Here is a 27,275-nt window from a genome sequence, read left to right on the forward strand (position 1 = left end):
CTGAGCAGCAAGCCGACACATTTGCCAACACTGATATAACCAGCCATTCCCAGCTATCATATGTGCACAGTTCCTCCTTTTAATGTCATTGGGGAAGGAGTGTTCAGCCGTCTGAATTTCTGACCACCTGGTCTCTTTGATCCCACTCCCCCCACCCCCATCTCTGGGTCTTCGCTCTTTTGGGAACTCTGGTTTTGCTCCTGATGAGTGTTCGTCCATGCTCTGCAGATGTGCCAGGACCCCCTCCACCTCCCACTTCGTAGTGACCCGAAACTCTTCGCCTCCTCTTTGAAAGGGAAGCAAAAAGGGGAAGCCCCAGTGGTACCTCGTGTCATGCTATCTCAGACACTGGGTCAGGGAGCGACAGTTTCTGTGCTTGGCCAACAGAAAGACCGACAGATCCTGATATACTGCCACTTTTGTTCCTTTATAGGTGAGATCTGGATGCTGCCTGGCCTTATCTAGAATTCGTACTCTATCCATATAGTTGTGGCACTTAACCAGTATGAAGCTTAGTCCACCCGAGGGCCCCCCAGCTCTATGGACCCTATCAAAGCAAACCTCCTTCATCTCCTTGGCTTCCCCGTCAAACAGCAGTCCCAGAATCAACTTGACATTCGACTCTAGGCCCAGAACACCTTCTCCATTGCCTTCCTTCACTCCCAGGATACAGATGTTGCATCTACGCTCTCTGTTCTCCAAGTCCTCAATCTTAAAGGTTTGTAGTCCTTTTCCAGCTGATAGTGCTCCAGCCCCTCCACTTTCTCCTTCAACTTGTCAAATCTTCCACCCCTGGTCTGGAGTGAAGCTTGGATGTCCCCTCTGATCTCCCCCAGCAGCGCATTAAAGTCTGCTTTTGTGACTTTTTCCTGTGGGACTGCTTCTGGGGCTTTCTTCCTCTCTACTGGGCCTGCTGTATCTTGCGCTGCCCTCTTTTAAATGCTCCCACGTTTTTAGCGGCCTCCTCTGATAACATGGGCACTCCAGGCCCCCCCCTGTCCGGGCCTCTAGCTTTGTGCCAGGCTCCTCTAGGTCCCTTCTCTTCCCCAGGCCAGATGTCGGGGTGGGGCAGCAGGGATAACCTTAAACCTTATTTTTGCTTACCATGCTATTCATAGTCCATGGGCTGCTCCTCTTGTCCGTGTGAGTGGGCACACCTAGTCGGACCTTTAAATTCTGTTGCGTCCCACTTTGCAGCATCTGGCCCGCTCGCCAGCAATCCTGCTCAACCACACTGGGCTTAAGACAGACACAAGTGACCACAGTTCAATGGTGTTTATTCCTCTTCTCCCCCTTCCCTTCAAGGTTGTGATAAAAGCCTATCTAATCCTATATCTACGGATGGGAACAAGCTACGACCATCAAATAATAATAATGCAGTCCTAGTGGATTCTCGTCAAAATAAAAGGGCCCATACTGATAAAACCTATTGCCAATCCTTACCGTTAAACATACATAGTGAGGGGTAGTGTTCATGAAAAAGAAAAGTGTTCACAAAAATGATATTTCAGAATGTTCAGGCCATTGGCCTCCCTTCCCTACATACATTCAGCACGGGACAAGGCGGTTCACTCTAGCATAGCACACTCTGGTTTCTTCGGCAAAAGGACATAGTTCCATTACCAACATCAGGGCCTTCTGTGTCCAAGTCTCGTAAGTTTTCAGTCTCTTGATTCAGAGGGCCTGATGTACTAAAACAAAGTTCCTTTCCTCTTACAAATACTCAAGTCAGGTGATTCACTGTTCACTCTGGACCCCCCTCAGCCGAGCTCAGATCCCTTTTTATAGCACAATCGATACTTTGGATCCCCTTCTTCTGGGCTCAGATTCCCTTCTCCAATGTTCAGAGAATATTCTTTCTCAGGCGACTCACAGTTCACCCCGGATTTCCCTCAGACGGGCTCAAATCCTTCCTCTTACACAGTTAGTCTCCATCTGCCAGGTTTGGACCAATTGCAGTTCGTATTAGCTATTGAAGACATTCGAATGTGTACAGTGTTTAGCTTGACCCATTGCAGGACAACTTCGATTTCACAATTCAGAATTTACATTTGCCACCTCTCAGTCCGATACCTAATAGAGACCTTCGAATGAGCATCCATGTGGTGCTGGTCCACTCTGTATATGGTTTCTTTTTTGGCCTCGAAAGTTCTGTCACTCCTTGGATATTCAATTATATTTGGTTGCTCATCACATACGCTTCACACACTGTTCTCTTCAGATTTCTCCATACAATGTGGCCGCTTGCAACGTTCGTTCTAACACAGACCGGTCTGCTATCAGTCTCCCCGACTCGCTGGCTGTGATGACTTTACTGGCGCTGCTTTGTTGTAGGTGCCAAGGACAGTACCATGGTGGCAATCGCTCCTCCCCACGTTGGTTATCGACGTGGGGGAGCCCCGGGTACCTCTGACACACAGTGCATGTTTCTTCAGCTTCAATTCCAGGTCTTAATTTTCTTATTTTTGAAGGCTTGTGAAAATAGCCTTTTTTCTCTGAAAAGGTCAAGGGCACTTCCCTCCTTGCAACCCTCTCCGCTCTTGCTGTCTTTCTCGTCGTGTTCAACTGCCATCTTGGAACTGCTGCTTCCTTGTGTGTTTTTTGCCTTGCTCAGAGTGTGCTTTTGTACACCGCCTTTTATCCGCATGGGGGAAGTGTGATCGAAGTCTGGTGTGTGTAATGATCAGTAATTGCCTGACTCTGCCTGACCCTTGTGTTGGTACATGTCGGGTGTTAGTCCGTTTTCTCTCACAGCGAGCCGTCCATAAGAAAGTGTTCAGGGTTGGGAAAGGGGAAAGGGGAGCGGGGTGGGGGTGCGGAGTTCCTAAGTATCCTACTTGGTAGGATGGGGTGAAAGGTGTTACAGGGAGGGGGATACTGTGTCTCAACGTCCAGTGTCCCACTCCCCAAAGACCCCCCCTCCAGGTGATCCTCCCGCACCGAACCTCCCCCAGGAATTGAATCAAAAAGTGATGGCCGTGTCCTGGCCACCTGAATGACAGATCCCTGGGGACTAGCGGGTGAGGCACCTTCTGGTTTCTCACACCCTTCATTCAGGAACCTTTGCTGTTTCTACCAATGTATATATTCCTGATGGCAAGCTTTGCATTTCTTTCTGTGCCAATTCTGAGCCAAGTGCCAACACACGTCCCAGACTGTCAGATACCTGGTGTCATGCTGCGGAGCTGGCAGGCCAACCCTTCCCCTCTGCCTGGCATTAAAATCAGGTTTACGTCAGTTATGCCCTGGGCTGCCACTGCAACAAGTTGGATTAATCTTATTTTGCCCACAGGGAAACTGATTGCCTACAGCAGATACACACTGATTGAAATGGGGAACCTCTCCTAAGGGATCAATTAGATGGAATAGCCAATCCCTTTGTAAGAGTGAAGAGACTGGGGAATTTCTTTTGTTGAATGATCTCAGAATGGAATAAAAGCACTCAGAGCTCTGTAACAGTTGTCACAGAGCAGGGAGAGAAAGAGCACCAACTGGCGAGCAGGAATAGGGATGGGGGAGACACTGCCACAAAGGCTACTACAAGGAAACCAAAACCAGTCACTTTTACCACTTAGACCACTGGCTACAACAGGGTATCACCAAGCCTAGGAAGTAAACCAAATCGAAGCTTCACAGCTACACCACTGGCCCAGGAGACTGACCTTGTCGGAAAGATGATAATATCCAGCTTCTGCAAATTGAAATGATCAATTAGCACAGGAGGGTGATCTTGTCAGAGGGCGAAGATATGAGCTAATCGACTGGCTCAGGCAGATGATCCCTGGCTGCAGGGTTAGAATATCAAAGATTTAAAAGAACTTAAGCAAGGGGAGGAAATACTTGCTGTCAAGGGTGCTAAAAAGCATAGAGGGCACTATAAACTTGGGATTGCTGGGGAAGATCCATATTTCCATATTTAGGCCCTTTAGACACTTAGCTCACCCTGTAAGTTTCCAAAAGTAATCTTCTAGTTTATCTTCTAACCTATAATCATTACCCCCCCGCATCCCCTCATTCTGATAAAATCAAGCCATACAATAAGCAGTGTCGCATAGCAATTTGCTATGCAATTCTGTAGATTTGCTAATGAAACGGCCACTTCTAAAGCAAAAATAATGAAAGCACAGCTCACCATTCATTCCTTGCTTGCTGCAGTGCTCGCTCCACCCTCTTTGGCTACTGTAAAAGACTGCATTGTCTCAATACTTAACAGTAAAGTTAGGGTTAGTGTATCTAAATCCAAATGTGTAAACCAGAGGTATTCAAACTGTTGGGCGCCCTCCCCTCCCTGACAGGGGGGCGGACCGCATCCCCAGGTGGACGTGAGAGCCCAGCATGAAATGTTTGATTGGAGGAAATGGGCTGGGGCGGCTCATATGGTCGGACTGGAGCATAAAACTGTCTTAATCGCTAATGAAAAAGTGGCCCGCAGTTGCAAATCGATATTCAGTCTTTTAGTCACAGACTGTTTGATTAGTATACAAGGGGGTGTTTATTGCTAAAATGTAAGCAAATTGTGATATTTAAAGAATATGTATTCAGTAACAATGATCAAAACTACTAGCTGCATAGTGAAGTAACTCATTAAACTGGCCGACATTGGCCAAAAAAGTGACCCATTTTGACTGGCCCACACTAGTATTTTGCATTTTCGGTGTGACCATTCCCCTATAGGACAGTCTGATCCTGGCAGCTCATCCATGATGGGCGAGGGTGCGTCCACCCAGTGGCCCTCTCACTCATTATGGAGGAGCCAAGGAGCCTGCCCAGTGAAACACTCAACTCTATCGGCTGCTTTTTACATCTGAGGGAGTGCTCCAGGGCTGGCTGAACTGTCAAAGGGAAACACTCTTTCCCTTTGACAGTTCAGTTCAATTCCCCAGCCCCACATGCTCACTGAACCATGCAAGGCTGGGGGCATTTTACTTTGCCAGCCTTGCATAGTTCATTGGAAATGTTGGTTGGGGCACTGAATGTCTGTATGTGCAAGGGGGAGCTCCTGCGCCTCCTCGGACATATGAGCAGCCTGGAGCGGGGCGTTTCAGCACCCATACGTACGCAGAGGTAAGTTTATGTTAATTTGTTTTTATATAAATGTACATGGATGCGTGTATGGTTGTGTTGTGAATGAGTGTATGGTGATGGGTGCTCGTGTGAATGATAGTGATTGCTGTGTGTGTTTGTGCGCGTTTGTTTTGGTCCGTTGAGCTGATTTTGGTGATTGGAGGTTGAGGGGTGGAGGAGGGTTGTACAACAAAGGCATTTCAGCATAATTACCATGCGGTAATGCCACCGACGGTAGTCATGCCGAAAATTCCCCATTGGGCCCAATGGGGAATTCCCGAATGGGCCTAATGGGGAATGGGGAATTAACCGTTCTGCCAAACCCGTGATCTGGCGCTAATAGCGCCAGGGGTGAGGGGGGATTGACAGTAACGCTATTAGCCCCGGCGGTATCCTGCCCAACTCGTGATGAGGCCCTTTGTCTTAATTTCTTTCATAATGCATAGACAAAGCTAACTGGAATTTACGCAAAGCAGTAATCAATAGTTACATCCAGTCTGTGCAGCTAGATTTACTGTAATACCATACACTGTAGTTGGCCTTCAGAGCTCGCTTTGCTCTAGTATTACAATTGCATTATGTATTAACAGCCTTTTGATCATATTTCTTTTTTCGTGGCCTTTCATGTGGCTCACCTTTTACATTTTACAGACTCTAATCCAGGGCTTGCAAAGGCTACTTGCCCACTTGCATAGTCGAGTAGATTGAAGGGCGAGTACCATTTGCGCGAAATGTTTGAAATGTTTATGTAACATTTACTTCGAGGGTATTGTGTCCTCTGTATTCCACATCTATGACAGTAATCACGACAGCTGTGCTGCTTCGGAAAAATTTTCGGCATCTACGTCCTGCGTCGATGACGTCGATACGCTGTCCCTCGAGGGCCTCCGTCGAGCGCCGACATCACCGGATGTTATATGTAGGACGCACAACGCCCGTAGCCTCGGTTCCGTTTTTTCCACAAACGTGTTCGCTTCAGAATCTCTGCGCCCCTCGGTTCTTCTCTTGTTGAATCGGTTCTTTGTAATTGGTTAATTGTGAAATATGTCTTCGTCTTCTTGAAGCCCGACCTCGGGGTAGAAGTGCCGGGACTGCGGTTCCAAGATGTCGCTTACGGACCCGCACAACGTCTGCTTGTGGTGCCTCGGCGAGAGCCACGCCACCGATGAATACAATGTCCTTGACATCAAAGGCCTTGCGGAAGAAGTTGTTTTTCTGTAGGTAGGGTTTCCAAACCCTGTAAGTCAAAATCCGCTGGGCTTTCGACCGACGATTCGAGGGGCGACTCTCCGCGTCGGTGTAAGTACAGGGGGTCTCGGTGCCGGAGTGGTTCCCGCCATTCCTCTGCCTCTTCTAGGCATTCGCGGAAGCACCGTCACCAGTCGTCTTCCCCGTCCTCGTCTGAGTACTCTGCCAGTAGGCGGGTAGCATTAATCGCCGGCGGAATGGGATGCATTTCACAAGGAGATTATGGTGATTTTCGAATCGCAGGGCACTGTTCCGTCCGCGCCCCTAAGAGAAGCCGGCAATGATCGTGCTAGGGCCACCGCTCGCACGCATTCGTGCTCGAGCGGTCGGCGCAATCAACGGGAGCGGTCGAGGTCCTGATCGGAAAAGGTTGATCGCACTAGCCATGCCAGGTTCAGGTCCCGGTCCTCGACGCCCTCGAGACCGTTGGAGCCTGTGAGACCTTCCAAGAAAGCATCAACGCTGTTGGTGCCATGTCCGTCAAGGGACTCTCTCGAGGCTCCGTCTCCAAGGAAGTCCTCGACGCCATCGGTGCCGAGGCCGTCGAAGGACACGCTTGGGGCTCTGGCTTCAAAGCCGTTGTCGAAGTCGTCGGCGCCTCGCTCGACGCCGATTCCGTCGACGCATTTGAGGAGGCTTTGTCAGAGGTACCCCAGAGGCCGTTGGAAACTCTGAGCAAGGCCCTGAATATATCAGTGAGGCCTGTGTTTGAGCCTTTTTCTGTACCCTAATCCAGGGATTTATTCCATCCTTTGGATTACATCTCAGAGGTGGATGAAGGGTCAGATGTGGAGGGGTTTGTTCCTTCTGAGGTTCCTGATGACCTGTTATTGGGTCATAGCCAGATGGAAGACCTGCGTCAATCCTTACATGACGCCAGTGGTCTGGACACCTCTCCGGAGGTTGAGTTTGGCAGGCATGAGCCCGGTACACACGCCGAGTCGTCGTACAGGCGTCTCATGTCGAGGGTGACGGAGTACTTGGGGTTGTCTGCTCCACCTGTGGTTTTTCTGCAGGATGACCTGACAGAAATTTTGGACCAAGGTCCACCCACTGACCCGGTGCTGCCTTTTCATATGGCCTTACAGAGAAGGGTGGCAGTGGCTTGGACTGCTCCGGAGAGTCTCCCGGCAGTGAATAAATCGCTACCGAAAAAATACCGTCCAGCCAGTGGTGACCCCTGCTACTTGTCTACGCACCCCACTGTGGAGAGTTTGGTAGTGCAGGTGGCTATGGCCCCAGCAAAGCAGGCTACGTACCCTACCATTCCTCCGGATAGGGACGACAAACGCTTTGTTGGTTGGGCGAAGAAAGTGTTTTCATCTGGGGGTGTGGCTTTAAAGGCAGCCAACTCCGTTTGTTCCTTGGCAAGATTCACTCACACTCTGTGGAATTGTGTATCTTTGGTGGCTGAACACATTCCCGAAGGGGAGGAATGGGATGGTTTTCTTGCCCTTGTTCAGGATGGCAAGGATGCCATGTGTCAGCCATGTGTCAGTCAGTTCAGTCGAGTCTGGATGTGGAAGACTGTGTCAGCCGGTCCATGGCAGCGAGCACCGTGATGCGCAGGTTTGCGTGGTTGCAGAAGTCGGGGTTTGCTGAGAGCCTTGAGAGGTTGCAGACCTCCAAAGGTGCAGCAAAGTCGTTGAGCGCTGCAGTACGTCAACCTCTGCCTTTTTGTCCTAGGGGACAGCAATGGAGGGGAGGTTCCTTTCGATACTACTCTTCCTTTGGTAGATCGAGGGGAGCTGCCAGTCAAAGGGGCCAACGTAGAAGTACCAGATGTGGAAACAAGGTACTTGAGGTGCCAAAGCCGCTCGGACAGTTGCCTCTTTGCCCTCAGGCACTGCCGCAGCCGCTTCCGCTCAGTCATGAGGCCATGTCCCATGGTTTGCCGGTTGGGGGAAGGCTGGCACAGCATCTTGTAGAATCGCGTGCCATTACTTCAGATGTGTGGGTTCTGGAGATCATAGCCCACGGAGACTGTCTTCCGTTCTGGCAGAGGCCACAATCCACCGGGGAATCCACTGGGGAAGCTCTCTTTGAAGAGTCCGGATCTGCTCCTTGCGCAGGAAATCAAATCCCTACTGGAGAAAGGCTCCATAGAACTGGTGCCTGTATTGGAGAGGAACAAGGGATGGTATTCCCTATATTTTTTTATCCCGAAAATAGACGGGGGATTGAGACCGATCATGGACTTGCATGGTTTGAACAAGCTCCTCAGGAAGGACAAGTTCAAGATGGTTACTCTCTCTCAAGTCCTCCAGGCCCTTCAACTTCAGGACTGGTTGGTGTCTCGACCTCAAGGATGCTTACTTTCATGTACCGATTCATCCCAAGCACAGGAAGTACCTGAGGTTCGCGGTTGGCAACTCGCATTTTCAGTTTCGGGTCCTGCCGTTCGGATTGACCTCCGTCTGAGGGTCTTCACCAAGCTAATGGTGGTGGTGGCAGCGTATCTCAGGAAAGGGGGGATTCACGTCTACCCCTACCTGGACGATTGGTTGATCAGGGCGCGCTCTCCCGAGCAAGTCCTGGATCATCTGTCAGTCACCTGCCACTCCCTCCACAAGCTGGGCTTCTCCCCCAACTTAGAAAAGTCCCACTTGGCACCTACCCAGTGGCTCCAGTACATCGGAGCAGTGCTCGACACATCCCTGGGGCAGTGTTCACCTCCCCAGGTGAGGGCTCATCACATTCTGCAGATGGTGGACAAGTTTCAACATGCCCAGATCCTCCCGGCGTTCGAGTTCTTGAGGTTGCTCGGCCTCATGGCATCCTGCATTCTACTGTTGCCAGAGGCCAGGCTGCGGATGAGATTTCTGCAGTGGGCTCTCAAGATGCAGTGGTCGCAGTTCTCCAGCAGAATGTCGGATCCCGTTCAGGTGCCGCCCTCGGTCCCCTAGGATCTTCTGTGGTGGGCCGTCAAAGGCAATCTGATGAAGGGGGCTCCATTTTGGCTACCCTGGCCGGAGGTGACGATCGTGAGGGACGCATCCCTCACGGGATGGGGAGCTCATGCCAACAAGTTGACAGTCAACGGTCGTTGGTCTCCGTCGGAGTCCAGACTCCATATCAATCTGGTGGAGGTGAGGGCTGTCAGGCTAGCCCTGAAGGCTTTTCTGCCGTTAGTGCGGGGGTACAATGTCCTCATTCTGACAGACAATACAGTGGCCATGCACTACGTCAACAAAAAGGGGGGGCGTGGCAGGGTCTCTCCCACTGTGCAGAGAGGCGATGCAGCTCTGGTTTTGGGCCATCCAGCAGGAAATTTCAATCTCGGCAGTTCATCTGGCTGGAGACTAAAACGAGGCGGCGGACGCTCTGAGCAGGCAGAGCACGGTCTCTCACGAGTGGGAGCTGGCTCAGGAAGTTCTTTTGGAGATCTTCACCCTTTGGGGGACCCACAAGGGGATCTCTTCGCCACCACTGTCAACGGGAAGTGCAAAAGATTCTGCGCGCAGGAATTTCCTCCAAGAGCAGCCTTAGGGGATGCGTTCGTAGTGGAGTGGTCCTTCTCACTGCTGTACACGTTTCCTCCAGTCCCCGTCATTCTGCAAGTGTTGCGGACGTTACAGAGGTTCGGAATTATCCTCATTTCTCCGGCGTGGGCCAGGAGAGCGTGGTACCCGGACCTTCTCCACATGTCCATCTGCCCTCCACGCCGTCTTCCCTACCGAGACAATCTTCTCTCACGGGAGGGGTGTTGGGTTCTCCATCCAGAGGTCAAGTCTCTCAGCCTTCATGCTTGGCATCTGAAAGGCTGAGATCTAAGGATTTGGACCTCCCTGAAGACATGATGGAGGTGTTGCTCTCGGCCAGAAGGCCAGCAACAAAATCCTTGTACCGTTGCCGCTGGAGAAAGTTCTGCGACTGGTGCAGGGTACAGAATGTGGATCCTTTTCAGTGTTCAATTCCTGTGGTCCTGTCTTTTTTGCTTTCTTTAGCCCACAAGGGCCTGCAAGTGGGTACCATTAAGGGTTACCTGGTGGCGTTGTCCATATTTAAGCGCTCGTCTGAGGTGTGTTCTTATTTTAAGATTCCTTTGATTTGATTTCTCAGTTTCTGAAAGGGCTAACTAATGGGTTTCCTCGGTCACCTTTCCAGGTGCCCGGTTGGGATTTGAACTTAGTTTTAAAGTTCCTGATGGGAGCTCCGTTTGAGCCCTTCCATTCTTGTCCATTGAGACTGTTGTCCTTTAACACTGTATTTTTAGTTGCGGTTACTTCCGCTGGCAGAGTGAGTTGCAGGCACTATCCGCCAAGCCACCTTTCACAGTGTTCCGTAAGGACCGGGTTGTCCTTGGGGTTCTTCCATCTTTTCTTCCGAAGGTTGTGTCGGAATTTCATTTGAGCCAGAAGGTAATTCTTCCGGCGTTCTATCCTCCTCCACATCCTGGTAAGGAAGAGGAGAGGCTCCATAGGTTGGATACAAGGAGAGATTTAAGTTTCTACATCTCACGAATGTCCCGAGTCAGAGTGGACGATCAGTTATTTGTAGCATATGCTGGAAGGCGTTTAGGTCAAGCTGTTTCTAAGCAGAACTTGTCCCGTTGGATCATCTTGACAATCTCTCAATGCTACCGTCTGGCGGGTAAGGACCCTCCGGTGGGCTTACTGGCTCATTCTACTAGGGGTGTGGCTGCCTCCACTGCTCTGCAGAGGGTTTGTTCCCTTTCGTAATATTTGTGAAGCAGCCACATGGCCTCTGTCCATACTTTTGTAAAACACTACTCCCTGGATTCTATCCATGGGCAAGATTTGGCATTTGGTAAGGCGGTCCTCTATTCTGCAATTTGATTGGGCATTCTAAAATTCTAAATTCTTTTCCCACCTCCATACGTTGGTACTGCTTTGGGAGTCTGTCATAGATGTGGAATACGTCGGAGGACACAATCCCCTCGAAGAACAAGTTACTGTCTTACCTGGTAATGTTCTTTTGATGGGATGTTCCTCTGACGTATTCCACATCGCACCCTCCCAGCCTGCCCCTCTACAGAATTTCTCATGCGATTGCAGCTACGTTTCCGCAAGGCTTTCTGTAGTCATACTGGCAGAAGTTCCACATGCCACATGTTCTGGGGAAAAAACTACAACTGAGGCTAAGGGCGTCGTGCGTCCTACATATAACATCCAGTGACGTTGGCGCTCGACAGAAGCCCTTGAGGGACAACGTATCGACGTCATCGACGCAGACGCCGAAAAGTTTTCCGAACCAGCACAGCAGTGGTGATTACTGTCATAGATGTGGAATACGTCGGAGGAACATCCCATCGAAAGAAAGTTACCAGGTAAGAAAGTAACTTGTTCTTTTCAGTAAATGTCAAATTAAAGTTTCACTGTGCATAGTTGGCCTTTATGATTGGCACACTGTTGCCACCCAAAGTGGGTTTGTGGTGACATGCACCTTTTTACAGAAAGCATGTTTACATTTTTTGTCATCCGTTGCTACATGCCTAGTGCATTTCTTTTAGGTTGAGTGGGTGAATTGTTACTCGACTTGCAGATCCAATGTAATTTTAAAGAATTTGCAAGGCCTGACTCTTCTCACTAATGTTTTACTTCAGCGTTACACAAACATACTGTATTGATGCTCATTTTATGTCTTCGGTACAAACATATGGTTACATCAGACATATTAGTATAACATTGCTTATCAAATATGTTTGTTTGCTAATTAAGAACATTTTAATTAGCAAACTCTGCTAATCAATTATTGAAAACTACTTTATGAATTGTAAAATTAATTTAAGATTGTTTGAACCTGTACTTCAACCAAGATTCCTCTGTTGATCCTCCACCGTAGTGCTCTGTGACATGCATACCTTGGTAGTAGAGCTCACTGTTCTCACAAGATGTTTTCATGATCAAGTAAGTATCCCGTAATTGAGATGTCTCATTTTGATTGTGCATAGATTGGTCTTGTGTGAGTTGAGCCACTGTAATTCTGAGAAACATGGAGTCAAATCGTTCTTTCATTGCCCCAACCGTATGGAATAAATTACCAGAATACATCTCAGAAGACCCCACATTCAACACCTTCAGGAAACTATCCAAAAACTGCTACACTGCCAACCTTCAATTACAACCCTAACACACCAACTATTTCAAACTTTGTACAATTAACACTTCACCCACATGACTCCACTCCCTCCTTCATCTAGACAACCCTTTTTGTCAGCTATACAAGCACTTGAACTACTCCGCCCCGCCCTTCTTCCACCTTGGTTAACATTTTCCTTACCACCCCTTCTCCCCCTCCTTCCATCTATCTTTGACCACAATAGCTCTTACCTGATAGGAACTTTCAAACCTCCTAGCACTTTTAGCTCTTCAGTAAACTGCACTTATCTGTCATGACCACTGTGAGGGGGGCACAAGTTGTGCCACAAGCAGGCTCCCACCAGAACCCTAAGGGCCTTAAAACCACTGCAAAAGGGCTCCTGGAGCCAGTTCTGGCACCTTTGGCACCAGACTCATATTTACGATGGAAGGGCTGTTCAAACCGGGTCCCATTTATGTACATGGGCCTTTAAATCCAACATGGAAGCACCCACACAGTCTAGTTCTAAGAACCAAGCCATGCGGTGTAGTGTTTTGGGTGTGGCAGGCCTGGAACTACTTTCGCTGGTACTACTTTACCTGTGCTACATAAACCACACCCTGACTGCAGAACATGCTTTGTGTTATTCTGCAACCCGCAGCGTGACGCTCACCGTGTCCAGCTCCTGGTCTTCAGCATCTTCCTATAATCCTGCAAGAACAAGAACAAGATTATTCTGTCTTACCTGAGAAAACACCATCCAGCACTCAGCGTCTCAACTGGGCCGCAATCTAAGGAAACCGAGAGAAGAAGAAACATCACTCACCTGTGAGTACCAGCTTAAGGACTTCCGGCGAACTGCTACCACAGCTGCTGTTCGAACATTGCAACCTGCAATACCAAGAAAGGGAAAAACAATATTAGAAGGCGCGCTTCCCAAACATCGAATTCCATCAGTCTTACCTGAATTTCATTGCGCTACGCAACGCTTCCATCCAGAGCACCACAGCAACATCTGCAAAGGAAAAGAGACATATTCAGGTTCGCTTTAAATATTAAACAACCACACAGCGCTGTACTTACCTTACGGATTATGGGGCCTGTTTTTCATCACGCTCTCATCCACTCGCAGCACCACAGCGGCCTGTGACGAGAAGAAGAAAACACAGGTTAGCTTTAAAAGACAAAGGCGCTGCGCTTCGCGCTTTCTCTTACCTAGAAAACTTGCCTCTCCATCCAGCACGCCAGCATCAAGACCTTTGCACCCGAAAAGAAGGAAATAAAGAAATTAACGAATTCCCACCATAAACAGAACAAAGACTTACAATTAACAAACCTACCTGCCTACCAGCAGATTCGGGGGTCACAGCAGGCCTGGGCCCAAGGAAGGCGTACTGCACCAGTGAAGCAACTCGGGCAGCTCACCAACAAACGTCAAGCGCCCCTGCACAAGAAACGCAGGACGGATAGCTCACCCTACAAATAACTAAGATTCAATATTCAGCACTGGGCAACTAAGCATCCAGGGTTCCAGGTCTCGGAGCCATCCAGACACCCCTGGGGATATCAGGTAAACATAACATTATCTTCATTCCGACCCTTTGCTTCCTTCATTGCTTCTATCCTTGTCCACCTCTATCTCCTCATCAATTCTGGAACACACTTCTGTGCCATGAAAGTATTTGCTTACTAACGCTAATTAAATGTCAATGGTGTGTACATACTTTTATAGCCTGGCTTCGACCAGATGGCTTTGGTGCCTTAAAGCACGGGAGTGATCTAATGCCTGTATTTAAGACACCAAAGAAATAAAAATACTCAAATAAAGTAAAGTAGGTTCAACAATAAATTGTGTTAAATGGGTGGGGGAATGGTTAATCGGACATGTCCCTGAATATGCTCCTCTTCCCCATTGTGGTAGGATGGGGCAAGTTGTCACACTTTAATTATTTTGTTATGATCTTCTGGACATTTTCTGGTTACAGCCACCTGGTTATGAGTGCCCTGCCTATCTAGTTGTTTATGGATAGCCTCCACGCTGCTGGTGAGTGTATCCAAATTGGAATCAATATTGTTCTTGCCATAGAAAGTTCTCAGCATTGCTCTAACTTCATGATCTCTCCCCGTTGGCAAATCATTTGCATTTTCCTTGCATTCTGTCTCCTCAATGTAGGTTGGCTTGGTAATGCTCCCTCTGACCTGATTAACATCTTCAGTCAGTTTACTAGTTGTTGCATGGGCTGTTCAGACTCCCCTGAGGTGGTTCCAGGACACCAAACCTACTTGCCAGTTCATGGCACCCACGCCAACACACACAGAGCCACAGCAACCCTTTAACTTCCTCTTAGTTCCCAGATACGGAGTAAAGATATACAGTAGACCACTATGACAAATCTAGTAATTGTTAATGATTGTCTGGAGGGACGTTTCCCATACTTGGCCAGGGAAAGGCAGAAGCTATCGAACTCTGACCCTGGGGGTAGCTATCTGCGGGAGGACCATGTAGGGGAGGATAAACCCCAGAGGAAAATAACAAAAATATTAGATCAGAATAATCATTCAACTGTATTTCTCAATGACACCGATTTGCCTTTTCAACATTCTTGTACAGTTATTGTAATGCAAATATCGAATCTCCAATTATAACCAAAGACAAACTCCAAAGAGACAAGAAAATATTAGACCGACATAATCTTGTAACCATCATCCATGTGCCCATACAACATACCTGTATGGCTTACTGTGATGTAGATGAAGAAGAGACAAATATTCCCAGTCAATCAACTTATCAGCCTCCCTCACCCCACTCGTTAGTACTGAGACAAGTAAGTGGGATGGAGCAATGCAGATGACCAGAAGCTGTAAGCCAACGCCACAGTCTAGTCTCTGGAAATTGCTAAACCATGAAAACTGCCACAGCTGACAGATTTACGAGAGAGAGGCAGAGACACAGTTTAATGGTAAATTGTTCCGACAATGTTCACAATGCTGGCGGCGAACAAGACATTCGAATCAGCACAGAGGCAGATCTGGGCGACGGGCAGAGAAACTGGAATGAAGGAAGCTCACTGAGAGCTTGAGACAGCGGAAGCTTTATGCAGGAGAAGAAAGTAAAACAAGAGCCAGCCGACTAACAGGACACACACTGAGATGGCGAACCAAAACATACCTAGAAGGAGAGACGCAAGGGACACAGAAGCTGCCTGGTTAGCCCAGAGAAAGCAAATGGGTTAAAGCAGCGTCTGAAAGTGTTTGCCGTGTCACAAACAGCACAGGAAAGACAAAGTGAAACATTTGAAGGAATTGGAATATTTGCGAACAATATTGAAAACCAGTTGGTGACCTGATACTTCAAAAGAGAAGTTAATGAAAATACTAACAGTATTGGAAAAGGTGCAGAAGCGCAATGTTTGAAAGGAAGAGCATAAACTGAGACAAACTTTGCTAACCAAGGGTCAGTGACCCAATATTCGCCAAATATAATATTGTGGATTAAAAGAAAGAGTGATTGGAGAAAGGAGAAGCCCTGGCAGGCTAGTAAACCAGGCACACAGTGAGTCTGGGACTTGCACCCATGAGAGAAAGACAAAGAGACTTACTAACTTGAAAGACACGAGAGTAAACCAGGAGTAAGAAGCAAAGTGAATGCGGAATTGTGAAACAGCAAGAAACAAGTATAAAAGGGATGAATCATACCCCTTATTGGAGGACTGATGAGAAAGTTGCAAATACCCTGGCAGGAGAGTACACCAAGGATTTACAAAAACAGAACCTATAATGAAAAAGGGAAGAATAGCAGTCAGTTAAAACTAATGGAAACACCGAATATGAGAAGATGAAAAATAAGAAAATTACATTTATGAAGGAAACTAAGATTCATACTGCTTAAGTGTTGTCAACACTAAGAGTAAAGTATGAACAGTGGGGGGGGAAGAGGAACTAAAGAAAATGGGAACTTTTCCTTAGAGAAAGTGTAAAAGCCTAAACACGTGGTGAAGATTAAGGGAAAGGCTGTTCCCGCTGAACTTATAAAGCAAAGCCTTTAAAGGGAAGAGTTATCACTCTTGAGCAAGTGTGAACTCTAACCAAGTGACTTGTTAATTACCAGAAGAAATCTAGGGGAACGGAGACCCCTTTTCCTGGTGGAATCTTATTTCTGTCTTTTCTACACCATTTAGATCTTTGTTTTGAAACTCTGAAGGAGATCTACCAATACATAGCTCATAGAAATCCCCTTATGCACATTATATTGGGCTTAGAGTGTAAGGGTCAGTGTTAAGATGGATTTCTGAACTCTGACCTGGTGGGCAGAGGTTCAGAAGGCCAGCCTATTTTCCTGGAACAGGGTAACCTTCTAGACCAGCCAGACCAATCAAGGTAGCTATGGCGGCAGTAAGACTAGGTCTCAGGAGGGGTGAGGGTGACTGAAAGACCTCAATGAGCACACAGAGTAAAGGACACTTACAAATCACTTTAAGTCAGGTGTGTATATATCAAAAATACAAATGCATTTATTCCAAGGCCTTTTCAATTCAACACACAGTAATAAAATCACAGCAATACTATTAAACCAACACAATCCTATCTATACACATATATACAAGACCAATGGGGTCCAAAGGATGAATGCACCAAATGGGTCCACAACCTAAACGGGGAAGGAAGCAGGCAGCGTAAATAGTCTTTAGGCCCTTCTGCATCAAACACAATCCTAACTGAAAGGCAGTCCAATCCCTAAAATGAGGAGAGCCTAATTCAAATGGGCAAAGCGGGGTCTTCTGTAGGGGCTGTACCAGCTCAGGAAGGTAGGTGAGTTGATGCAGAATAGGTTCCTACTATTCGAGGAGGGCCTCCACTTGAGGGCAGAGTCGATTCGAAGAGTTGGGAATAGTTCGCTAGTACGCACTAGTAGTGGAAAGGAGAGGGGACCTCAGGGGCCACTCGTGCATAAAAATGGATGGATGCTCTAGTGGCCACCGGTTAGGGTTGCAATTACTCACCGACCCCTGCCGCACTCCGGACCAAACTTGGGCAGTCAAATCCACTTCGGTTGCAGGTTCAAATGCGGCAATCTCGCTGCTCTGTGGCTTTCAGAAACGAAGATAGAGCATCGATTCCCCTACGGGACAGTGGCGATTTCTCTGCTTCTGGTGGAGCTGTAGCAGGCTTCAGGGCACAGGGGACCACAGCTGCAATGAACTTGCAAAGTTCGTCACCACGGCTGGGCGACACGGCAACTACGCAAACTCCGGTTCGGGCGCACTCACTTTACTCCAGACCTGGGAACGGCAAGTGTACGAAATTTGGCGTGAGAATGCCATGAACGCAGAGATTGCGATATGCCAAGTTCCAAGGACCTCCTTGAAACGGCGGTGGTATCAGGGCAAAACATATGCGCAAACTGGTCAGCCCACTGGTTGGCCCAGGGACACTTCTGAAGAGGCTTACTTGCAGGTTAAGATGAAGGTGTCGAGAATAGTTGGTCCCACTATTCTAATCGGTCGAAGCGTCTTTGCAGACCTTCTAGTACGACCAGATGCACAGAGGTCCAGCGGGACAACAGCGGGCTCAGGGTGCCAAACCTTCCAGCGGGTCACCAACGGTCCTTCAACTCGGCTTCTTAGTTTCCAGATACTTGGATCCTAGCCTTTGTTCAGTGAGAACTCCAGAGATCGACATGCCATGGGTGTTTGGGGCCTTCTCTTACACAGAATCTCCTTTGGCCAAAACGAAGAGGACCCAATGGGAGATCTGCTCACATACAGGCATACCATACGTGGACCAATCATGGACCATGGTAGTCCCTGGCATTCACAGCACTCCAGACTCTCTGGCACCCAGGATGTTATGTGTATTGGAACTAGATGTTCCAGCCTACATCAAGGGGGTGCGCACACAAGGCATGCAGAAGCCAACAAAAGCTTGGTGCTTTGTGGGAAAATGCATGCCCAAATAAGGACTGATCCGGGTCCGCTCGACCTGGGGAAGGTGAAGGGGCAAGACGGCCAAAGGACAGGACAAAGAACCTCGTGGCGTGGCCATTTTGGACCCAGGCCACCCAACCGTGCCAAACGTGGTAATCGCGGTTTACCTGGCAAGAAAGGGTTAAAAATATACGAAATGATAAGCTGCCACCAGCCCTGTCAAAGGCACATCTGCACTTCTCCTAAAACATACTTTGAAAGTATATAGGGCCTTTGGAAATGACTAGACCCAAGTGCAATGTACTGTAAGGTACATTGTATACTTGTCACATGTTGCAGAAAAGTTGCAACAAGGACTAAGGGAAACAAAGTCTCCCTGTACTGACTGTCTTTAAGGGCATGTCAGTTTCCACGTTAAAGGTGAGCGAAAAGCTCAGGGTAGTGCAGCAGAAGGCTGTGCTCGTCTGGTAAAGTCAGACTATGGTGTTTAAACATCAGCTAAAGGGTGGGGTATTCACAACTGGAGGGAAAATTACACATGAAATTGATTTCTTTCCTAACAGTCAGTTTAGGGTTTGGACACAGGACGGAGGATACTCTTTAGTTAACATCCTGACAGACGTTCCTTAGTTTTGTTGAGGTAGGAGAACACCTCTCAGAGTTTGATAGGATTCCCCCTAACCTGCTTATTCTTTTGAATTTAAAAGTGTATAACCAACACTGAACATGCCACTGTGTCCGAGTCTTACTCATGATCCCTTGCACCACATAGAAAGTTGGGGGTCCTTGTGCCTTCTTAGGCAGGTCACGTGAGAACTTTGAGGCTTCAGGTGCCTGATAAACATGCTCTGCCAGCTTGTATTGCACCAGTACACCAAGTTGCACCACGGCACATTCTTCCATGTGGGGGCAAGCTCAGCAGGTCCGTGCCAGGTCTAAGCCCTTCCTCCACCACAACCACCATTGCTGGTTATATCAAGGCAATTTTAAACAGAGCATGCTTGGCATAATCTACAGTTGCAGCAGGGCCTGCAAATCCATCATCTCTAAGCAGAATGAAGTAAGGGTTTCTTGTGCTGTAAGTTTTCTGAAAATGTAATACAGGTAGTTAGCCAGCTTTCAATCGGACGGCATAGTTGGAACTGCCATTAACACGCTCCATCTTTTGTTATAGTTCTCTGCCTGCAGATTATGTTAACACCCTTCTAGAACAAGTATCCAAAGCAGATTTAGAATCAAATCGGCTCTTTACTATTGCAGTAATGCACCCTCTCCCTTTCAAAGAATAGGTCTTTGTTTATGTAAAAACCGTAGTTCATCCATTTCATTGCTTTTAAATGGATGTTTCCCCCCCAAGGGTCCTCGTGGTCTGACTGAAGTTAGATGCCACAGTGAAACCTCAACATAAATTGGCACTAGGGACTCTGCACATGCCGTCTGTGGATCGACGAGTCTTCTTCAGAATTCTTTGTGCCATGGACAGTGCCTACTGGACTGGTTGCTCAGTACACTGTCAATCATTAACAACTTGGTATACCCCAACTGGAATTTGAGATGAGGCCCATATCTAACAATTTGGCTAGGAGTGAAATGATGCACTCCAACATAAGTACTTTATATATCCTTCATCCTTTAAGGTTGCAGCTGAAAACATCCACTATTAAAGTCCTTTGTTCTAGACAAATTCACACACAGAATGCACTTATCAGAGCCAGTCATTCACCTAGGAGCCAACATTGGCTCACTTTTGCAGTTTGATTTTTCTTTCAGTATAACTAGAATTGGCCTGCATGTTAAGTATTATGTCAAATGCAATCTATTGGTGCCCACTGGCACACAGATTTAAAATTGGCCAGAAACTGAGGCTAAACAATGTTTGTTTTGTAGAACAAGACCTTATGAACTTTCTTTATAATATTGTTTCTGTATAGTTCGTTACATATTTGCTGTACAAAGTTTATTCAGATGTTTTATTTTCTAAAACTGGTATTTTGTGCCTCAACGTACATGCTCAGAAATACCATTACAATTGTGCATATCTGCCTCCTTAAGAATTTCAAACCGTTTTATGAATTGTGTATTATATCCTTGTTTATAAAATTACACTTTTAGAAATTAAGGTAAAATAGAACCCGTTCAAAATGTACTTTTAAGTTAATTGTGTTTACTTTATCAGTTACCTACCACCTCCCTCCCTTCTCCCTCCCATTCTTGTTCAAATGGAGAGGCGGTACAGAGAGTACAGAAGCCCCATGTCTTAAACGAAAGCGCTGTGAAGGTATGGCTATCCTGGATTATTATTTGCTATTCGATTTTGTTTATCGCTTGGGGCACTTTCCACTGTATTTGTAACCTTTAGCAACCTATACATGATTGCTCCTTCATAATCTGCTTGCTTCAAAGCTATTTCTAACATTTGCCAAAGCTCGTTTTTGCGTTTTCGTTCCAAAAAAATATTGTGTTTTAGTTCTTAAGCCACAGTAAAATAGAGCAGTAAATGAATTTCAACTTTGGGCTTGTGGGCATTGTGAATGCTAATCTGAAAACACAATTGTTTGCATTTTGTTTCCCGTTTGAGGCCTGACAGCTGAGGGTACATTTTATTTATTTTATTTATTTACGGCGTCGCCCCTGGATCAAACACTAACCATGCATGGCACCACAGGAGAGTTTGAAGTAAGTTTTATTTTTTTTGTTTTTTTGTTTTTTTTTTTACATTTTATTTAGTGAAGTTTGGAGCAAAAAGATTTTTTTAGGGAGTTAAAACATGGTTCATTCCCCACAGTCGTAATATTAGGCAATTTGAAGATTATTTTACTTTGAAAAAAGACATGTTTTGCATGTCTTTGGCAAGTTCTGTAAATATTGTCATGTACAGCAGTCTTCACGTCATGCAGCACTTTATTGGATGCCCTCTTCGTGGAAGGTGCGACTTGTAGCACTGATATGAGCACATTACCTGAGCATTGGAGTGGTCATAAAGGGTCACATGGATGTATCCCTATTATGCTCCAATTTTCAATATTGGGAGTATTGGCTTGATTTTTAGGGTGTGCTATAGACCACTATGTTCCTTACCTGGAGCCCTGTATGTATGCCGTTACTTTAATCGGTTTTGGTATCATGCAAAATGCCTAATAAGGTCTTTTTTTAAAATGTTATCCAGTTCATTTCTTGAAATGGAAAATGTAGCTTGAAACAAAGCTCACAAACATCCTATCAGGGTAACCCATGCCATTTAACCACAATTTAAATCACACATGACCTCATTCCATTACAGCAAGCAGCCGCCAGTACGCCCTGCTGCTGGGAAGGGTAGGGGGGGGGCGTTGGGTGTACACACACACACACTCACACACACACTCACACACACACTCTGCCCACCAACCCCCTTGGAGTGTTCTTGCTTCCAGGGCTTATTTGTTGGTTCCAAGGCAGCAAGGTTCTCCGCAGAATAGTCACTCTACTGGCATACCTTTCTTAAATTCCAATACAGCAGAGGACATTCAGCTATCCCTCGGAACCAATTCCAGTGATATTGTGAGAAACCTGAAGGTGTCGCACCCGCTAGTCCCCGGAGTCTGTAATCCTGGTGGCCAGGGTACGGCTATCGCTATTGGATCCACTTCCTGGGGTGGACCAGTGGGGGAGGATCACCTGGATGGGGGGGGGGGGTCTTTGGGGCGTTTAAGTGGGACACCGACGGGCGAGACGCAGTACCCGCTTCCTTCTAACCCCTTTTCCCCATCCTACCCCATAGGATACTTGGAAGCTCTACCTACCCATCCCTCTTTCCCAACACATACACCTTCCTACACAGTGAAAGACAACATACTGATACCAGAGCCGTTTACCTGACCTGTTCCAACACAAGGTTCAGGCAGAGTCAGGCAATTGACAATAACTACGCACATCTGATGGCCTTTTCCCTTCCCCACAGGGATAAAAAGGAGAGCACCAGAGCACACTTTGAACAAGGCCGAAAACACGAGGAAACTGCTACACTGGATTGGCAGTTCAAACAGAGTGGACAGGCGTTGAGACCTGGAGGGACGACGAGGGTGGGGGGGGACTGCCCTTTCTCTTTTCAACTCTCTGAAAGGGAAAGCATAAGACAGGTAGGTCCAGCTGGCGTGTGGTGTGACAGGTGTCAATGGCACACAGGACGCTCCCGTGCTGATAGCTGAAGCGGGGAGAAGCGATTGCTGCTGTGGTGCCGTCTTTGACTCCCGAGACAAGAAACTCCAAAAGCTCAGCACAGCCGATAATTCGTAGAAGACTGATAGTAAAACCGAACTATGCTGGCCCAGGGTTGCAGGTTGCAACCTTGTTGAACAAAGAACTTGTGTAACTGAACGTTAAACCCTAGTAGATGGTTCAGAAGCAGGGTGGTCAGGCATCGCAGGGTGCTCATGAAGCCTTTGTGGGTTGTGTTTGTTGAAACTACGAGAACCAAGAGGCCTTAGGAGAGGCCAATATGAAGTGTCAAAGTGGTCCTAGGAGGGTCGAACAAAACCCCTCATACACTCAAGTCTGACACATTGGAGCAAACTGAATGAACTGTGAAACTGGCAAATGTGAACCCGACAAAGGGATGCCTGCAAATTGAGGGTAAACTGGGATATACCCATGAACATTGTGACAACAGGTCGAAGAGGCAATTTTCTCCATTCTAGAATAGGGAAGCAGGCATGTGACTGCGGAGGCACGACGGATGCCGAAAGGACGTCTGCACACTCCAGAGTGGAAAGCTGGCGAGAGAACCACGCTGCACAAGAATGAACCAGACCGGAGATGCTAGAGAATAGGTGAGTCATCCTGAAGCCATTCGGAACTCTGGGGCATTCCGGCGACCACCCCAACGACAATTTGAATGTGACACCATTGTTAAAGCTACAAGAAGATTGTTTGAATGTAGAAAAAGCAAAGTAAAAACCCTGTTGATCTATGGATGTGTGAGATGCAAGTGTTGAGCCAAGTTTGAACAAACATTACTGCAGACATGTTTGCCAAGCCAAGAGCAATATATGCAGTGTCGTTGGTGCAGAGGAACTGTGAAGCGCATAAGTCCTGGCAGCAGAAGGAAACCAGGCAACTGAATTATTTCTATTATTATTATTGTTGTTATTATATAAGAAGTCCTTGCAGGGGAGTATACCAGGCGAGTTGTAAAGCTGCCAGAAATAATAAAGAAAGTGTTTTATAAACCCAGGATAAATTTGTGTTCAAGAAAGACTGTTACAGAACGTGTTGCCTAAACAGGAACCTTGTCAATCAAGGAGAGGCGCAAAGGAACTGTTAGTAAAAGAGACAATTGCCATCCTCTTTAAGAATCCAGGGGAAGGAGACCACCCCCTGGATCCAAGGGTTTCCACCATGGAGAAGATTTTCTTTGGAGCTATTCTTATTTTCAGTTATGAACACTTTTTTGCCAAATATCAAGTTGAAGACCTTTCCTTTCTCACTTTGTTTTGTTTGTACTGTGAGGGTCAGAATAGGACATTTTGGACCCAAGGACGGCTTTTTCAGTATGTACAGATACTTTGTTTTTTATTTTAGGTAGGAAAGTTCCTCTTTAGAATGGGGCCAGAGAGACATTTTCCCAACCCATTTTTATTTAATGTCTTTAACCAAAAACATGACAACTTTGTGTCCGGCTTTCATTTCTGACCCCTCTCAACTCCCTGATCTTTTGTTTCATTACTCTTTCCCTTTTCTCTTCTTGCTCCCTCTCACATCTCCTCTTCCTCTCTCACCATCTTCTCACCTCCAACTCCCTGTGATCTGCTCACTACCACTCCTCTCTCTCTCCCTTCGGTCTCTCATTTGTTCCCCACCCAATCTTCAAATGCCTATCCCCTCTATCTCCACAATTTCCCTCCTCCAATACCACTGTTTTCTACCTCAAACAGTCACCTCTACAACTCCACCACTTCTCCTCTCCATCATTGTCTCCCTTTCTCACCTTCAGTCTCTGCACTCATTCTCTACACTCAGTTTATCTCTGGCACCCTTCTCCTACACCACTCTCACATTTCCCAATCACAGATTCAATCTTTCCACTCTCAATACTTCACCTGCACTCGTTATAATACTCCTCCACAGGCCCCTCAGTACTTTTCACCTCCTTTCGTTCTCCACCTGGTCTCTCGGTCAACCTATCCACCTGAAAATGCGCTATCCTTCTTTGAGCCTTTTAAATCCATGATTTCCTGTTTTGGTACCACCCCTGCCCCCATTGGATCTGTGTCCCTTTGGACTCTAGGGCCCAATCTCTACCTGTTTTTTCGCTGGGGTTGAGTTTTCATAGTGCGTGATTGAATCAACCCATCTTAGCCTTGTCCCCTTGCTGTGCACGGCAGTTTGAACAGTCTTTGTTGTGTCTTCCTCTAGGTATCGGTCTGCTTGCGCTGAGCCGTCGTGAATTGTGCTTTTCTCTTCAGTATTCGATCAGCGCCAGATTGTCAAAATCTATTTCTGGGTCTTTAGCATCTTTCCTTTTTCTGTTGGGCTTTCACTGTGTTGCATTACGAGTCTTGTAGTTCTGAAATAGAATACATCTCTGGCCAGTATTGAGGGTCCATAGTAATGGACGAATGACAGTGATACCAGCGTAAAGAATGGAGGTTAACTAGGTTTACAGCATTAGGGAGTCTTGATTCTATTAAAGACACAAGTACTTTCTTTATTGCCACTCTCCAGCAGCGTTTAGAACTACAACTACACACAGTACTACAAACCCCCGAGGTCCATGGCTCTTTTATAGTTCTGTGCAAACTTCCAGCCCACCAATTCAGGCTCGGCTACTCCTGTGACCCACATTCTGCCTCTTTCCCTTCCTTTTTCTTTGGATGGCTTGAAACCATCACTGACTTAACACTTAACAAACAAATCAAGTCCTTTTTGGGAGCAATGGCTTCACAGGTCGACACTTGCACTGGCACCAACGAGACAACAGATAAATCCATTAACCACAATCTAGCCTTGTTGGATTCTTCATTAAGTTTCCTGTTTGTCACGTGAGACTGGAGGCAGAGAACAACACTAGAAGGGAGGGGATATGTAGGATACATACTCCACAAATGTAATAGAATGACATTAACATATTGATGCAGTACCCTCTCGTATCCAGGATGGTATAATGCTCGCTCTGTGTCTTTAATAGAATAAAGACTCCCTAATGCTGTACGCCTAGGTAATCTTAATTCTATGTGAAGCCCGGAGGTGAGCATCATGCTTGTTCAAAGCTGCAGCTACTTCTGACACAGGTTTAAAGAAGAATTTCTTAAAAGTTACATCTGAAGACCGTCAGCTGACTTTAATATATCCTGCAAGGAAATGCCTGCTGCGAATGCTGTAGAAACCATTGCGACTCTAGCTGAATGGGATCCTAAAACAGTCAAATCAATTCCTGCTAATTCCATCACTTGGCAGAGGCTATAGTGTGAAAGGGTTTCATGCGCGCTATCAATAATTGGTGCACCCCTACTGGCCAAACACCCTTGGTTGCCTTTTTTGTAGTCTTTGATACACTGGGCCGCACAGAGTTTGGGGTTATTCGGGAAATATGGATACAATATGGATACAAAATTACTCTGGACTTACTCTTGGTGTAGCGTTTAACATCACCCATAGACCCGTCAGGATAGAGTATATCTCTATTTACCGCGAAGGCTTTCACGTCAGACACTCCTTCAGGACACTAAACAGGGCAACATCGCCAATTTCCCTGACAATTTACTCACCGACAATTGTTTGTTTCCCAGCCAACTGAGAAACAACCGGAAGACTGTGTTCACATCCCAGAGCACCGAATACTTTGCTGTTGGAGGCTTGCGCAGCTTGACTCCTTGCAGCAAGTGCACTACGGCCGGGTGTTGCCCAACCGGTTGGCCGTCTACTTTCTCGTGCACAGCCGAAATAGCTGATCTATACTCTTCTATGGTACAAGAACCTCAACATTCCTGGGATACACTTGCCAAACAATTCAGTACCTGCACTACAGGTGTTGAAACAGGATGAACATGGTGCTGGGCGTATCAGTTTTCTCATTTGCCCCATGCTGCTCCATCATTCTGTAGCGTGCAGTGATACTTGAAAGCCCTTGCAATTTCCATCTTTGCTGGAAACTCTGCAGGCCAGCAGTTGAAGACACCCCGTGCTTGCTAGCGGGTGTTCTCCTAAATCCGTTCGGTCAAGATCTCGCTGGTCCGGAATCATGCTCGGAAAATCAGAGGACAGTTCCATCAACACTGGAAACCACGCCTGGGACTTCCAAAGTGGCACTATGAGCACTAGTTTCTCTCTGCTGACTAGCCCGCTCCAGCTGTGAAGGAACACATCCATCCCTAGAGCTCCCAGGTCCATCCTTCAACTGTAATACCTGGGAGGGATGCCGCTTCTAGTCGCTGGAGTCTGCCAGGTAACGCGAGTTCCAATCTGCCCCCACCGTGTGTTCCCCTGGAAGGTACTCTACTATATTTCTCTCTAGACAGTGGTGCCAAAAATCATTTGCCGGCTTGGCCAGCATTCAGGATTTTGTACCCGGAAGACCGTTTAGGTACCGGACTGCTGAGATGTTGTCCATTTTCAGCAATTGACTTTGTCCCTGGCAAATGTCCTGACCGCAAATGAATCTGCTAAAAGTTCCAGGCAATTTGTGGAGCTTCAATTCTTCTCCGACCATTTGCCTCCTGCCTCTAACTCTCTGCATCTGACACCCCAACTTGCTCTGCAAGCGTCGGACTCTATTACCAAGGCAGGTTGTTGCCGAAAATGGCACGTCTGTTCCAAACCTCCATATTCTGCAACCACCAGATCAATTCTGCCTTTGCTTGTCTCGGGAGGATAGCTCAGTGGCAACGTGTTTGTCTTGGAAGCATGACGACACGGAGCAACACTGGTTCGATCCCCGGATCCGCGCTTAGAAACCTCTGGGTATTAAGCGCATTATAAATAACCTATCATATCTAGCGGCACTGCCTGATGGTGCCCTAC

At 47.1% G+C, this 27,275-nt stretch overlaps 1 protein-coding gene across 4 annotated transcripts in view; it reads left to right on the top strand.

Annotated features, from left to right (window-relative positions):
• The window catches only part of DDHD1 (DDHD domain containing 1), a 1,509,354-nt gene that overhangs the window by 373,454 nt on the left and 1,108,625 nt on the right, over positions 1-27,275 (top strand). For 2 of the 4 annotated variants that reach the window (XM_069637585.1, XM_069637586.1), the window contains exon 3: positions 20,455-20,556. The exons of the other annotated variants lie outside the window; for them this stretch is intronic. In XM_069637585.1, the coding sequence (XP_069493686.1) occupies positions 20,455-20,556 (102 nt within the window). The remainder of the gene's footprint in view (positions 1-20,454; positions 20,557-27,275) is intronic. 4 annotated transcript variants of the gene reach the window in all.

Source organism: Ambystoma mexicanum, chromosome 14 (assembly GCF_040938575.1).
Source record: "Ambystoma mexicanum isolate Mex_15411 chromosome 14, UKY_AmexF1_1, whole genome shotgun sequence".
Lineage (NCBI taxonomy): Eukaryota > Metazoa > Chordata > Amphibia > Caudata > Ambystomatidae > Ambystoma > Ambystoma mexicanum.